General features: G+C 42.0%; 1 protein-coding gene across 6 annotated transcripts in view; it reads left to right on the top strand.

Annotated features, from left to right (window-relative positions):
* Positions 1-17,073, top strand: part of MAPK8IP3 (mitogen-activated protein kinase 8 interacting protein 3) — a 169,572-nt gene that overhangs the window by 74,974 nt on the left and 77,525 nt on the right. For 4 of the 6 annotated variants that reach the window (XM_073636674.1, XM_073636673.1, XM_073636672.1 and 1 more), the window contains 5 exons: positions 4,786-4,888; positions 4,988-5,106; positions 7,147-7,158; positions 12,560-12,577; positions 15,979-16,036. In XM_073636674.1, the coding sequence (XP_073492775.1) occupies positions 4,786-4,888; positions 4,988-5,106; positions 7,147-7,158; positions 12,560-12,577; positions 15,979-16,036 (310 nt within the window). The remainder of the gene's footprint in view (positions 1-4,785; positions 4,889-4,987; positions 5,107-7,146; positions 7,159-12,559; positions 12,578-15,978; positions 16,037-17,073) is intronic. The other 2 variants (XM_073636670.1, XM_073636671.1) reach the window with 2 other exon arrangements.

The raw sequence follows: 17,073 nt of genomic DNA, 5'->3' as shown, positions 1-17,073 counted from the left end.
TATTCTTGTTAAATTGCAAGAAATAGTTGTATGTTTTTAATTTAATGCGTAGATCCTATATGTGGTCATGCTATATCTGTTTAAAGGAAACCCATGCAGAGGCAAATGTACAAGCTAATGTTCCTGGCTTCTCTTGAAAATGCTAAATACCTGGCTCTCCTGCTGATTTAATGGCGCCGCTCAAGCATTTCCTGATATACAAAACCAGATCAAGTATGCATATCAGGAGTTGTGGCTTCTCTGGTTGTATGCTTGTTTGGTTGAGTGGCAAAGGCAGTATCAACAATTGAAAATAAACTGTAACTAACCCTGACTAACCCTGCCAGAACAAGCATCTGGATTCCATACATGCGTAGGCTGGAAATGCCCTGCATTTTAGTGGCAAAGCAGAAGTGTATTTATAGGCAGGCCTGAAGACAGGCAGTTGTGACTTGAGTTTCAGTTTACGTGATTTTGACACTACTGTCAAATGATTGGGATTTCCTCCACCGCTGACATTAATTACTGAGTATATTTCAGTAGATGATTAGCACCAGTGTCAGTCTCATTTACTGTGCGGTAAAGATTAACATATGTCATTTATTATACAAGATAATGCACTAGACTATAGATTGTTTAATGTACTCTTTATTATTCATATACAGAAGAATTTTAAACATGTGATGAAAATTGATAAGACATTAATCAAAATGACTTCATAAAATGTTTGCACAGGCACTTTTTACAGGTGGCCATTCACAGCTAATATATAAAGATCATGAGTCTAAAATATAAAGCCCATCATTTCCTTTTCACCTGGTGACCTCTTTTTCTAAAACACCCAATCAGAGGGGTGACAGTCTAATCATTTTTGACTCCTAAGCATTGGGTTAATGAATTAGTAAACTGGTGAGGACAGAATTATGGGAGCTGTTAGCGACTAATATTTTAAGGGTTATCTTCTTGTTGGCTTTATTGACCCGGAAATAGTAATGCCGCGTACACACGAGCGGACTTTTCGATGGACTACGTCCGGCGGACCGGACTCTGTCGGACAATTCGATCGTGTGTGGGCTCCAGCGGACTTTTTTTTCCCCAAAAGTTCGACGGACCTAGAAATGAAACATGTTTCAAATCTTTTCGACGGACTCGAGTCCGGTTGAAAAGTCTGCTCGTCTGTATGCTAGTCCGACAGACAAAAAGCGACGCTAGGGCAGCTATTGGCTACTAGCTATGAACTTCCTTATTTTAGTCAGGTCGTACGTCATCACGTACGAATCCATCGGACTTTGGTTGATCGTGTGTAGGCAAGTCCGTTCATTCGAAAGTCCGTCGAAAAGTCAGTCGAAAAGTTCGCCAGACCTAGTCCGTCGAAAAGTCCGTCCGTGTGTACGCGGCATAAGTAGGATGGTATGGTAGACTCTTCAGATTTTAATGGTTGTGTACTTGTTCCAGATCAATAATTTAAGCCCCATACACACTATTAGATTTTCTGCAGTTTTTTTGTCTTCAGATTTACCAAAACCATGTAGTTCAAGGGCCTGCCTGATTCAATTACAAATTGAACCTCTAATGCCGCGTACACACAATTGGAATTTTCTGCAACAAAACCGTGGATTTTTGTTTCGAAGGTTGTTGCCTCAAACTTGTCTTGCATACACATGGTCACACAAATGTTGGCCAACAATTACGAACGTGGGAACGCGGTGACGTATAAGACGTACGACAAGCTGAGAAAAGGGAAGTTCAATAGCCAGTGCGGCTCCTTCTGCTTGATTCCGAGCATGCGTGAACTTTTGTGCGACGGACTTGTGTACACACGATCAGACTTTCTGACAACAAAGTTTTGTTGGTGGAAAATTTAAGAACCTGCTAGCCAACATTTATTTGTTGGCGGAAATTCCGACAGCACATGTTCGATGGAGCATACACACGGTCGGACTTTCTGACAACAAGCTCACATCGAACATTTCCCGTCAGAAAGTCCAACCATGTGTACGCGACATTAAGGCTTGACCTCATATTATATGGTTTTGGTAAATCTGAAGACAAAAATCTGAAGAAAATCTAATAGTGTGTATGGGACTTAAAGGCCCGTACACACGATATGAAAATCGGATGGAAAAATTCGTAAGACTAGCTGTCTGCCCATTTTTGGATCGTTAGTACTGTGCTTTTTCATCCGACAGAAGCTGGATGTGCAGACTATAAAATTTTGGTCGGATTTGAACTAAACATATGATTTTCGTTTCATTAGTACGGTTTTCGTACGAAAAAAATCGTAAGAGCAAGACTACGCATGCTCAGAAACGAAAGAATACATACAAATATATTCAACACATTACATCACATCTGACATTGTATTCTGTCGTATGAAAATTTTCGTATGGTGAGTAATCTCTTCACTTTCGACATGAGGCTAGCATGCCACAAAAAACGGACGTTCGGTTGTCTGAAAATCCGATCGTGTGTATGAGGCTTTAGGATCTATCAGGATGACTTGATCCAGGAGTGGAGAGAGATTTCTGTAACTTGTACCTATTAAAAAACATCATCAATTTTTAATTCCCATATTTATTACTTTACTTTAATTGTCACTGTTGTGCACAACATTTTTTTTTGATTGGGTCTTTTTTAAAGAATATATTTTATTGAAGTTTTTAAGACCTATAAAAAGAAGATGCACACCACTCTTCAAGATCTCTGAGGGGTGCAATACATGATACAAAATGCATGTAAAGATAAAGTACAATAGTATTGACTATGAACACGGTGTGACCAAATAAATGTAGTGCTTAATGGATACAGAGGTGCTGAGTGCTCTTTTACACACCAGATGTAGACAGAGGGGGTAATATACAAATACCGGAAGGGAAAAGGGAGCCTGGGCAGGTCTGAGGACTTGTCCTCAATTTACAATGGTGATAGGACATGTGAGAGTTTAAAAATGGCTATGGTAGAGAATGCAATCCAGGTGCTCTATGTTTCTATGAAGCTTGTGTACCAGTCATGTTTTTGCTTAAGTTTATTTCCATTATCATTGCTAGTCATTTAGATGCAATTTACTATTCTGCTCCCAAACATTCTACAAGATAACGTGTAATTAGTATGTTCTATTTCATACTGGTAGGCAGGGATGAGCTGCGAGTTTGAGTCGAACGTAAGTTCGACTCGAACATCGGATGTTCGCCCGTTCACCGAGCAGCAAATTTTATGGAGCATTCGCTGCAAATTCGAGTGCCCCATAATGTACTGCGAGACCTCAGTGCATTGCTGTATGATGATTGGCCAAAGCATACACCTGACCTGCATGCTTTGGTCAATCACAGCGTGCTCCTCAGCGAGAGCCATAATTGGCCAAAGGCAGGGTGCATTTGCCCAATCATGGCTCAGGGGGACTAAGTCCACGCCCCATACTATATAAGGCTGCCTACACAGCGTCGTATAGTGTGTTATAGTGGACGGAGATAGAGAGATGGAGCTAGATTAGGCAGGCAGGTTAGTTAGTTAGTGGCAGTGTATTTGTATATATAATCAGACTAGTGTATATATATATATATATATATATATATATATATATACTCTGCATTTAGCGTAGCCTATATATACAGTGCATTTGGCGGTGTACAGTTTCTAATACAGTGCAGGTGCTGTACACAGTATATAATACAGTGTGTACAGTTTCAAATACACTTCAGACGGTGTACACAGTATATAATACAGTGTAGTGCGGTGTTAAAAAAAAAAAAAAATACCCATCATGTCCAGAAGGCCTCCAAGGAGAGGCAGACGCTCACAGGCCACTAAAAGAGGGCAAGCAGCCTCTGAAATAATACCTAACAGCAGGGATCGTTCCTGCACCCAACAAGAGCAACTGTGAGGGGTTACCGTGCTCTGTCACCACCAACACCTAAGGCCCAATTTTTCAGCAGAGTATATAGTGCAGTCCGTATAGTATATATACTGCAGTTCAGAGTATATAGTGCAGTCCGTATAGTATATATACTGCAGTTCAGAGTATATTGTGCAGTCCGTATAGTATATATACTGCAGTTCAGAGTATATAGTGCACTCAGTGTAGTATATATAATACAGTGCAGGGTATATAGTGCAGTGTACAATATATAATATAGTGTATTGGGTCTGGTATGGATTTTTTTTTGGGGGGGGGGGACACGCCATTTTAAAAACATTTTTGGCATGGAGTTCACCTTAATATCCATACCAGACCTTAAGGGCCTGTTATGGACTGGGGGGGGGACCCATGCTGTTTTTTAAAATGATTTTCTATGTATATTGTCGGGATCTGGCAATACATTACAGCTGTGAGCAATTTTAAATGACATTTTTCCTTTAGAAATGTAATTTTGCTGTGGTACTTTTCTAAATATGGGGAAAATGCCCAGGCATGATATTTATGGAATATTTAATTTTTATTATTTCACTTTAAGCATTCTTAAAATCACTGCTCCTGAAAAAATGCACATTTTAAAAACTTTTTTTTGCATTGATACATGTCCCCTGGGGCAGTACCGGGTCCCCATACACTTTTTTATGGCAATAACTTGCACATAAGCCTTTAAAATTAGCACTTTTGATTTTTCACGTTCGTGTCTCATAGACTTTAATGGTGTTCGCATGTTCGCACAAATTTTTTGTCTGTTCGCAAGTTTTGGTTGGAACCGAACCGGGGGGGGGGGGGTGTGGGGGGGGGGGTGTTCGGCTCATCCCTACTGATACAGTAGGAGAGTTTCTAGTTTTTGTATGTTTCTAGCCTCATATGATAGTATGGTTCTCCACACACAGGCATGGGAAGCAGTGATGAGTGGTCTGATGTCCAAGATATTATTGATTCCACCCCAGAACTGGACATGTGTCAGGATCCAAGACTAGAACGTACAGGAAGCAGGTGAGATCTGGAGATATCATCATTTCATATACAACCATTGACCAGACTATTCATAATGTCCCTCACCTTCTAACATGCTCTTTATTATGTATTGTCCAGTCCAACTCAAGGCATTGTAAACAAAGCTTTTGGGATCAATACTGACTCTTTGTACCATGAGTTGTCCACGGCAGGGTCAGAAGTTATTGGTGATGTTGATGAAGGAGCAGATCTACTTGGTGAGTAGGTTTCATTAGATTCGAACAACTGGTTAGAAATATATTATGGGAACTGTATGTGCTTAGTATTTTTTTCTCTGGTCTTTTAATAGTAGTACCTTGTCCAGAAGACAGACCCTTTCATTTGACATTCTGCATGGAGGATCATTGATCTTTTTACTTAATTTGCTCTTTAATGGTTGCCTGCTTTGCCTTCTCATCTCTTTGTTTGCAATCATGAAAACCCTTCGTAATTCACCAGCTGAAACTTGTGCTGTGTTAATTTTAATATTCACTACATATAATAGGGGGGATCGTGAGAAGGAGTTTCTAACATACTAGTGGACAAATGTGTACACAATTTCAGGCACTTATTACAGCAGAATATATTTAAATAGAAGTAAAATACCTAATTACCAACACTGAAGACTTCCTGTTCAGTAGACTCCAAAAACAATACTATAGCTGTCATGTTTAAAGAGAACCACTCGGGAATGGGCAGTTGTGAGAATCTGGATCTTTACACCTTTGTTGTACCTTTTCCTGCCTTATGTCCCTGACCCAACTACTCCCACCACCATCACCAGTATTATACTCACCTGTCCTCAATCCAGCGGGATAGAGACTCTTGTCAAAACCTTGTGACATAACCCACACAAGCTCTGTGCATCCTCCATTCATAGATGGTTTTGATAAACAGTTGAGCAACTTTAACAGTGATATGTCACCAGATCAGGAACAGGCTTGTATAACACTGGCATGTTATGCTCAGGAGCTACAAATCCTGTAGCTGCCGACTTTTAATAAAATTACACTTACCTGTCCATGGGTTACAGTTGCCACCTCATCCCTTTAAAACCAAACACATATTATTTTACACAGGTTCTGTGGCTGATTAAGGTTGTAATTAATCTCACTTGCTGCCTTACCTGCATTAAATTAGCCTCAGAACATGTGTAATGAATATGTGTTTGGTTTAAATGGGATAAGGTGGCAACCCTAGTTACAGCTCCATCCTAACCTCTGCTAGTGCTTAAGTAGCTTTCGGGATCCCGGCGCATGGGCGAGCCACGCTGTGCCCTGTGAATGGTCCTGCAGTCTTCGGGGACCTGTGATGTGTCCCAGAAGGCTGTGGGGAGGGAGGGAAGGGGGGGAAAATACGCTCGGATCGCCTAGGTGATCCAAGCAGAAGTGGGAGTGGGTACCTGTCAAAATTAGGTACCCCCCCAAAAAAAATGATATGCTAAATATGGCAGTACGGGGGGGGGGGGGGAGAGAACTTAAAGCAGAGTCTCCCCTTTTGAGTGGAGTTCTGCTTTAAGTGTAACTGGACCAAAGGCACTGTTACAATTTAGCTGTAGAGATTCACATTCTTACAAATGCCAGCAATGGCAGTTCCCATATTTAAAACAAAGCACACTTATCCTCTTTGCCCCTTTCTAAAACTAAACAATTCCACCCTCAGATGCATACCTAACTCAATCCTGTAGTTTCCACCTCCATTGTTTGTTTACATCTCAAGCCAAACATCTTCTGTGCATTGGCCACTTCTATGCAGTAGCTTCCCCTTAATGTCTTTGGGGCTATCTACTGATCATCTGTGGCCTCAAGGAAAACCCTTATAGAAGTTTAAAGGTAAGTATGCATCTGGGGAAGGTGGACTAGTTTAGGAAAGGGAAAGGGGCTAAAAAGGATAAGTACACTTTAGGATTGCTCAGCATTCCTCACTTACCTTTTTACGTGAACTTTTTTGTCAATTATGCATTGAAAAAAAAAAAGCTACACAAAAAAAAGGTATAAAGTGTAAAATGAATGAAAGGATTGATTTGATGTACCTGAAGCCCAAGCCTATGGATTTAATGTTCACAGGTCATAGTGATAACCTACATTTTCTATCTCTAATAGTTGTATTTCATCAGGTAGGAGTACCATAAACTTGCATGTCCTAGCTAGTATTGGTGTGACTTTTGTTGGTTAAAAGCATTGACTGACCCTATTTTTCCCTCTGTTCCCTTCTCTCCCTATACCCCCCCATGTCACATCGCTGGACGGTCTACATAGGAGAGTTCTCAGGTGTGTATCCCGCCTCTGACATCTGACCTCCTCTTCATTTTCTCGCCCTTTTTCCCAGAATCCTGCCTTACTCCTGAATGAATGGCAAGCTACCTTTCCTGGCTGGTCTGTCGCCTTTAAATAATCAGCCTGCAGGGCATACTAAATATTTGGTGCAAAAAACCCATTTAACGTTCCGTCAGGCTTTATCCACTCTTTATTAGTCACAGTTACACACCTTATTATTGTCACACGCGTCTAGGGTTGCCGCCTTGTCCCTTAAGGCCAGGTTCACACTGGTACGATAGGATAGTCATACCACTTTGGATCTGACTTTGCTCTGTGACTTGAAGTCCGACATGCGTCCGACTTCAATGAACAGGGATCCGACTGTGTCTGGTATGAATCTTTAAGGGGAACTCCGTGCCAAAGTTTTAAAAAAAAATGCCATGGGTTCCCCCTCAAAGAACATACCAGGCCCTTCTGTCTGGTATGGATTTTCAGGGGAACCACCACGGCAAAAAAACGGCGTTGAGGTCCCCCCAAAATCCATACCAGACCCTTATCCGAGCACACAGTCCGGAAGGTCAGGAAAGGGGGTGGGGACGAGCGAGCGCCCCCCCACCTCCTGAACCGTACCAGGCCGAATGCCCTCAACATGGGGGGGGCCCTGCGCCCCCCTCACCCCAAAGCACCTTGTCCCCATGTTGATAAGTGCAAGGGCCTCTTCCCGACAACCCTGGCACCGGAGAGGGGAGAAGAACTGAGAAAGGCAGAAAACGTCAGCGGAGGACACAGGAGAGCCGGAGAGGGGAGAAGAAGTCAGAAGAGACGACGGAGCTGCCTTAATAAATTACTTTAAAAACCTGTGTAATGTGTTTTATTTTTGTGTTTTTATTTTTTTTTTAGGTGAATGGGTAGGGGTACAATGTACCCTATACTCATTCACATAGGGCAGGGGGCCAGAATCTGGGGGCCCCTTGTTAAATGTGGCTTCCAGATTCCGATAAGCTCCCTGCCCGCAGAAGCCGGCAACCAATGGCCAGGGTTGTTGGGAAGAGGCGCTTCTCCTCATCAACATGGGGACAAGGTGCTTTGGGGTGGGGGGGAGCAGGGCTCCCCCTGCCCCAAAGCACCCACCCCCCCATGTTGAGGGCATGCAGCCTGATATGGTTCAGGAGGGGGGGTGTCGCTCGCTCGTCTCCACCCCCTTTCCTGACCTGCCGGGTCGTGTGCTCGGATAAGGGTCTGGTATGGATTTTGGGGGGACCCCGTGCCGTTTTCTCGGCATGGGGGTTCCCCTTAAAATCCATACCAGACTGAAGGGCCTGGTATGCTCTTGGAGGGGGAACCCATGACGTTTTTTTTTTTTTAATTTGGCGTGGAGTTTCCCTTCGAGATCATCAGAGCACAAGTTGCATGCCAAAGTTGGATCAGTCAAGACAGCGATCCGACTTTGATCCAACTTCAGTGATATTCAATGGGCTGAAGTAGGATCAAAGTCGGACCAAAGTAGTGCAGGGAGCATTTTCAAAGTTGGACCGACTTGTGTTGGACGGCTCCCATAGGGAGACATTGATTTTCGTACGTCATGCGTCATGAGCTCCCAATGTCGGGGCGTTTGTTGTACCAGTGTGAACCCGGCCTTAAACCCGAACTCATGTTAAGTGCACAGGTTCTGTGGCTGATTAAGGTGGTAATTAAACTCCCTTGGTGCCTTATCTGCATTAAATTAGCCTCAGAACCTGTGTAATTCATATGTGTTCGGGTTTAAAGGGATGAGGTGGCAACCATACACACATCACATAATAGATTACTTGTTTTTCAAAGTGTTTGATGTAAAGGATTGCTTTCATTAGCCATATAGCAACCAATCAGATCCTTTGATTGTCACATACTGCTGTGGGATAATGAATTGAGGAACTTAATTAACTGCTGTAGACACAAGACAATTCTCACTTCAGACAACTTGGTCATTAAGGAGCCATTGGTAATGGAGAGTGGATATTGCTATCTGCTATACTCCTCAGGGTTATGCTCACCGCAGCCATTCATAAAATGCAGGCTGCAATGTGAAGCCTGAGATGCCCCACGTAGATCTTTGACCAGGCCCCCCGACTTTGTTTTTTTCCCATTCATTTTTATTACGCTCCTCTGGCTTCAGATTCCTGAAGCCAGCAAACCACAAAGCACATTTATAATGCACACTGCTGTGCTTAATAAATGTGCATTTTATTTTCTATAGCAGAGGTACAGTAAGGTTGCTTTTTAAATTGGCCCCCTAAGACCCAGAAAGGGATACCATTTTTTTGGGCTCTATTGTCACTAAACTTCTATTGGCGCAACACCAGGATGGGCTGCCTTACTGCCCAAAAGGAATGCACAGAAAGCATAAAAGGGTGGGCCGCGGGCCCTGCCTGCCTGATAGATTTTCTTTTACTTTGTGTGGTAAGGTACACTTTAATTGGTAGTCAAGTCTTCTAGGGTGTAACATAAAATATTTGACTTATTATTTAAAGTATTTATTTAAAAACTAGCTAGTAACTTTACAAGTCTGCATAAATAAATTCCTGACATGTCACAATATACACCAACAATATAGTAAAAAAAAAGTACTGTGATTTTTTAAACCACTAAACATAACATTTACACATTAAAAAGGGATGAATAATACATAAATTACAATAAAAAAAAAAAATAACAATAATAATGTATATATATATATCTATATATCTATAGATATATATATATCTATATATATATCTATAGATATATAGATATATATATAGATATATACCTATATCTATATATATATAGATATATATATACAGTATATATATATATATATATATATATATATCTATATATAGATAAATATATATATATCTATATATAGATATATATATATATATATACTACATTACCAAAAGTATTGGGACACCTGCCTTTACACGCACATGAACTTTAATGGCATCCCAGTCCTTGTCCGTAGGGTTCAATATTGAGTTGGCCCACCCTTTGCAGCTGTAACAGCTTCAACTCTTCTGAGAAGGCTGTCCACAAGGTTTAGAAGTGTGTCTATGGGAATGTTTGACCATTCTTCCAAAAGCATGTTTGTGAGGTCAGGCACTGATGTGGGCGAGAAGGTCTGGCTCACAGTCTCTGCTCTAACTCATCCCAAAGGCATTCTATCGGGTTGAGGTAAGGACTCTGTGCAGGCCAGTCAAGTTCCTCCACTCCAAACTCGCTCATCCATGTCTTTATGGACTTTGCTTTGTGCACTGGTGCGCAGTCATGTTGGAACATGAAGATGCCATCCCCAAACTGTTCCCACAAAGTTGGGAGCATGAAATTGTCCAAAATGTCTTGGTATGCTGATGCCTTAAGAGTTTCCTTCACTGGAACTAAGGGGCCAAGCCCAACCCCTAAAACAACCCCCCACCATAATCCCCCCCCCCTCCACCAAATGATTTGAAGGGGTGGCCCAATACTTTTGGCAATATAGTGTGGATGAGCGAGTTTGGGGTGGAAGAACTTGACTGGCCTGCCCTTAACCCGATAGAACACCTTTGGGATGAATTACAGTGGAGACTGGGAGCCAGGTCTTCTCATCCACATCGGTGCCTGACCTCACAAATGGGCTTCTGGAAGAATAGTCAAACATTCCCATAGACACACTCCTAAACCTTGTGGACAGCCTTCCCAGAAGAGCTGAAGCTGTTATGGCTGCAAAGGATTGGCTAACTCAATATTGAACCCTACGGACTAAGACTGGGATGTCATTAAGTTCATATGCGTGTAAAGGCAGGCGTCCCAATATAAAAAAAAAAATTATATATATATATATATATATATATATATATATATATATATATATATATATATATATATATATATATACACATACATATATACATATATACATATATATTATATATATATATATATATATATATATATATATATATAAATAACATAATAAAATTATTATTAAAATAACTGTGTCATGAAGTGATGGTAAGATGAAGTAGCACTGTGTTTTTTTAAAACCAGTAATCATAAAATTTTCACATATCTTAAGTGAATCTAGTAACTAGTGTAATACTTCAGCAATGTACAGCATAATTTACCGGTAATAGATTTTCAGATTCACTGACAACTCTTACCCTTGCTATCTATATAAACTGGACATATACTGCCTTACAACCTCATAAATTTGCTTAAATGAGAGAATGTACAATTACTACGATTATATTCAGGTTTATACCTATGAACCTACTTCCATTTAATGTTAACAACATGCATAAACTGTCTGTAAAGCCCCTAAAAGGAAACTGGTTTTGGTCCACTTAGTAACCATTTGAAAGTGTATTTGAACCCAAAATCAGAATGTAATATATTGCAGCTTATCGGTCCCTGGATGTGGTTGTTGAATTTATTTTCTTTTTTTCAGGCTTTTTTTCTTTTATTTTTACCTGGTGATCCTGCCAATAACACACTTAGGTTGACAGCACTCCCTCGCTGCACTGTAACCCCCCCCCTCTCCTCAGCTCCAGAACATAGAGGGGAGCTGTTTTGTAGTTCTCAGGAGATAGCTGGCAGAGCTAACAACATTGTTTAATAAATCAGTCAAGTAGACAGAAAGTTACAAGGAGATTGGATTTCTGGCAGGGGTGTTTTAATTTTTCTGAACTTGCAGTAAATGTACTTAGCCTGAAAAAAAAAAAGGAAAAGAAAACGTATACGGCCAACACATGTAACACCCCTTTCACACTGGGGTGCTTTGCATGCGCTACAGCGCTAAAAATAGAGCCTGCAAAGCGCCCTGAAAGAGCCGCTGCTGTCCCGAGGGCTCTCACACTGGAGTGGTGTGCTGGCAGGACGCTAAAAAAAGTCCTGCTAGCAGCATCTTTGGAGCGGTGAAGGGACACCGCTCCTAAACCTCTCCTGCCCATTGAAATCAACGGGGCAGCACGGCTATACCGCTGACATAGCGCTGCAGCAGCAGCGCTTTGCGGTGGTTTTGACCCTTTCTCAGCCGCTAGTGGGGGGTAAAAGTGCCCCGCTAGCGGCCGAATAGCCGCGAAATTGACAGTAAAGCGCCGCTAAAAATAGCGGCGCTTTAGCGCCAATGCACCCATCGCCCCAGTGTGAAAGAGGCCTAAGACTGGTAAGCTGCAATATATATAATTCATATTCTTGGGTTTGGATATACTTTAATGTGACCCTTGGAGGAGGTGCCATGGGTTCAGTGTACACTTTCTTCCTAAAGGTCCAGAGGGCATAGGTCACTTAAGAGTCTTAGTGCATGGCAATGGTTGCTATATTGGCTGATCTCCAATCACTTCTTAACTGCTGCTGTTTTTTTTCTACCTTTCCTCCTGCTGTCCCCTTTTCTCTCCCCATGTGGCTGCGCTCCTAGTGAGGGATGATTTCTTTGGTAAGGCTGAGGCCTACATTCCTGTCAGTCTAGGCCTCATGTACTTTTCTTGCAGCTTCTGTAATTGTTTATTGTGCAAGGAATAAAATGACTAAGTTGGCGTTCTATGATTTATTGTGTGTGCAGGGCCGTCTTTAATATTGATTGGACCCTGGTCAAACATTTTCTTGGGCCCTCCCGAATCCACTTATCAACTATTTGCTGGCAGTGTGGGCTCAAGGGGCAGCTGCTTTGGGCCCCACAACAATGAGTGGGCCCAGGGCAGCTGTCCCTTTTGCCCTGCGTTAAAGATGGCCCTGTATATGTGTGTGTGTGTATCTGTATGTGTGTGTGTAGGGGAGGGTATTATAGTTTTACATTTTGTAACATGTATCACTTGGATTTCAGGAATGCTTTCTACAGTCATTTCAAAGACAACTATCATGCAAATATCCCTATGTACATTAAAAAAAAATTTGAACATGCAAAAATTGCAATATCTTAACCAAGGGGTCTCCAAACTTTTTAAACAAAAGGCCAGTTTACTGACTTTTAGACTTCAGGGGTGCCGGACTGCGGTCAGGAGGAGTAGAAAATGCCCCAGCCTCAGTGGGAATAAACCATCCCCCAGGCTTGGTGGTGAGTGGGGAAAAAAATAATTACATAGTTCCTGTAGTACATACGATAAGGAAAAGGGTCCCATCATTTGTATTAGTGGAAGGAATAGTGCCCCATTGTTGGTGTCAGTGGGAGAAATTGTGTTCAATTGTTGGTGTCAGTGCAAGGAATTATGCCCCATTATTGGTGTCAGCGGGAGCAATTATGTCCCATTGTTGGTGTCAGCAGGAGGAATTATGTCATTAGTGTCATTGGTGTGTGAGGAATAGTGACCTGCTCAGGCTTGGTGGTCAATGGGAATAAAAACACTACATAGCACCTGTGGTCAGTAGGAGGAGAAATAGTGCATCATCATTGGTATTAGTAGGAGGAATAGTGCCTCATTGTTGGTATCAGATGGAGAAATAGTACCCCATTGTTGGGTCAGTGGGAGAAATAGTGCCCTGCTTATGCTTGGTGGTCAATGGGAATATAAAAATTACATAGCACCTGTAGTCAGTAGAAGGAGAATTAGGACCCCATCATTGGTAGTAGTGGGAGGAATAGCACCTCATTGTTGATGTCAGTGGGAAGAATTTTGCCAAATTGTTGGTGGCAGCGGGAGGAGTTATGCCCCATTGTTGGTTTCAGTGGAAAGAATTGTGTCTGATTGTTGGTGTCAGTGTTAGAAATGGTGCCCTGCAGATCAGGTAAAGGGAAGAAATGGGCTGCATCTGACCATGATGAGGGCTAAAAAGGTTGAATCGGCTTTTATGCAAGTGGGTAGTATTGGCTCTGTAAAATGATGGTTCTTACATCTGTGCTATACACCAGTGCTTTTCAATGTACTGATGGCTAAAAAGAGCAAAAATGAATGATTTGCATGACTCTGCCCACCTACCACTAAGCAAAGGCTGACCTCCTTGTATTTGGCTTTTGTGCAGGAAGTGGGGTTGTGTAAATAGTTATAATAAGGCAATTACCCTTATAGCTCTTGAAATCTTTGTGATACATTTATTTGTCACTTGTCTGTTTTTTATTTTATTTTGGTCAGTGTTTGGGAACTTTATTACCTCTGTTAGCATTTTATTGCCATTTGTATCCCTATTTGGGAGATTGCCCCCTCACTGTTTTGTTGGGGACACTCCAATTCTGTTAAAAGGATAAGGATAGGAAACTCTTCTTAAAGTGGATCTAAAGCCAAATTGTTATTTCGTTTTTAATCGAATAGGAAATGTTTAGAACCCCTGTAAGGTTTTTTTTTTGTCCCTCTGCAAGGCTTTCCATGGTGAGTACCCAGAATATGACTCAAAATGTAAAGACTCAAAAGGAGCACCAATCCAAATGGTGAAAGAGACCAGTCCTATGCCTGGTATTTTATGTGATTATTCATTTTAGTTCAAAACACATTTTATGTAGCTTGAAACACTTCTATCATCATGTTTTTTTTAAAAGCGGGGCTCTACCTAAAAGGGGAAGCTCCACTTATCCCCCCCCCCCCCCATCCGTCCGTCCACTGCCACATTTGGCACCTTTTGGAAGGGTGGAGGGGAGCGATTACCTGGTTTTGACAGGTAATTGCTCCCACATGCGGCTGATCCCACATGCGGCTGATCATCCGGAAGTGCGGCCCCCCTCCTCCTTCCCCATTCATGCGTAGTAGGGAACTAGCTGTGAAGCTGCAAGACTTCACTGTCGGTTTCCCTTACCCGAGATCGCGGCAGCAGCACCCGAGAGCAAATTGTCTCAGGTGAAGACACTGCTGGATCCCTGAACAGGTAAGTGCCCTAATATTTAATGTCAGCAGCTACAGTATTTGTAGCTGCTGAATTTAAATTTTTCCTGAAAGAGCCTGGAGCTCAGCTTTTAATTTATGCATTTTAAAGAGGAGCTCCAGTCTGCAAAAAAAAATAAAAGTCAGCAGCTACAAATACTGTAGCTGCTGACTTTTAATATTAGGACACTTACCTGTCCATGGATCTCGCGATGTCGGCACCTCGAGACGATTCGTCCATCAGGTTCGGGTGCAGGCAATGTAAGTAAGGGAAACTGGCAGTGGCCAGTTTCCCTTCAGGCTTTACAGTCGGATTCTTACTGCACATACGCGAGTCGCATTGCGCTTTCTAAATGGTCCAGCCGTCTTCTGGGACCTGTGTATGTCCCAGAAGGCAGCGGGGGGAGGAGGAGGGGCCGGAAATGTAGATCGCCAATCTTACCCGGAAGTGAGAGCGAGTACATGTTAAAGCCAGGTACCCGCTCCCCCCCAAAAAAAGTACCAAAAGTGGCAGTGGAGGATGCAAACAAGCGGAGCTTCCCCTTTTAGGTGGAGCTCCGCTTTAATACCAGTTGGCCTTATATGCATGTATGTGTGTATGTATGTGGATACACAATTACACATCCTTTTTATATATATATTTAGCCTGATGAATGGGGAGTGCATTGGTTCCTGAAATGTGTTTGCAGTTCTACATGATCTTATTATGAATCATTAAAGTGATTGGTTTGGCACTCTTTTTGTGCTTTTACTCTTAAAACGGACAGGGGTTGTACACTTCCCCGCTCCATTAAAAGATAGAAAACATTTTTGGCTTTAGATGCACTTTAACGGGGACACAGAAATATAAAATATAGAAGTATAGGGAAATCTCTATAACAGAAATACAGATAGTAGTAAAAACCTGACAGAGCTTTTTAGCCTTCCTCATTCTGACCAAAATTATAAAAAGGTTTGCTTGGAGGAATGAAAAATTATTTTATAATGAGAATGCAAGTTTAATAATCACTGCTTGAGTGTTCAGAGCACTAACTGTGCATTGCTTTTTCAGGGATGGGAAAAGAAGTGGGCAACTTACTTCTAGAAAACTCCCAGCTTCTTGAAACCAAGTAAGATTTTTTTTTTTTCTGTATTTTAAAGTGCAATTTAGGGCTGTTGCTAGATTTGATAGGACCTACAAGGCTCCTAACAAGTAGACTGGGAGTCCACTCTGTTGAGCAACACTGCAGACTCTTCCTCCCTGGGATGGGGTTTAATAGGCGCAAGAGCCAATCATACACAGATATTGCAAATGAGATTGGGAGTTTTAAAGGATTCCTAAACCCAAAAACAGAAAGGTAATATATTGCAGTTTACCAGTTCTTAGATGAGGTGCTTACTGTTTTTTTCAGCAGGTTTCTCTTATTTTCACCTTCTGATTCTGCCAGTAAAGCTGGCCATACAGGTTCTTTTCATTCAGCCAGTGGAAAAATCCCCCTGCCAAGCATTGTATTCTGACAGTGGCACCCACTGCTGCCAGAATACACTGATCAGCAGCTACAGTTCATTGGCTGCAGCCACCAATCAAGAAACATTTTCCAACCCGTCTATTTCCGAAATTCTTCGACAGAATTTGTACAAACGATCGATTTATATCGATTTGAGAGGGCCACACACTGTTCTAAAGTCCGCCAGTCCCCGTGAATCATTGTATGGCCAGTTTAACACATCTCCTGTCCCCAGGATAACAACATTAATTCACTGTACTTTGTCAGGACAAAGAAACAAGATAGAACTATAGAATCCTGTCCCTTTACTAATCTTTAAAACATAGAGAAGCATGGTTCCATGGACCCCAGAGATCCCTAAGAACAAAGTATTTGATAAGAGTCATCACTGGCAAAAAGCACAGAATTTCAGACAAGATCAGCAGATATCAAACTGATATGATTAAATGCTTTTCACTGTATATTTAACAAACCATAGGTGTGTACACAGGGTGTGCTGGGTGTGTCTGGGCACACCCTAATCACCCTGTGCAGTGCCGATTCCCCTGCTTCCTGACACTCCCCGGTCACCCCCCCTGCAATGCTGCCAGCCTCTCCCGCTGGCTGCTGGGGATGTTTCAGGATGGAGAGCAGGGGAAGGGACTGGTAAATATTTAATT

Source organism: Aquarana catesbeiana, linkage group LG06 (genome assembly GCF_042186555.1).
Source record: "Aquarana catesbeiana isolate 2022-GZ linkage group LG06, ASM4218655v1, whole genome shotgun sequence".
NCBI classification, from domain to species: domain Eukaryota; kingdom Metazoa; phylum Chordata; class Amphibia; order Anura; family Ranidae; genus Aquarana; species Aquarana catesbeiana.
The sequence above is the reverse complement of the archived record's forward strand: the minus strand, read 5'-3'. Positions and strand labels throughout refer to the sequence as shown.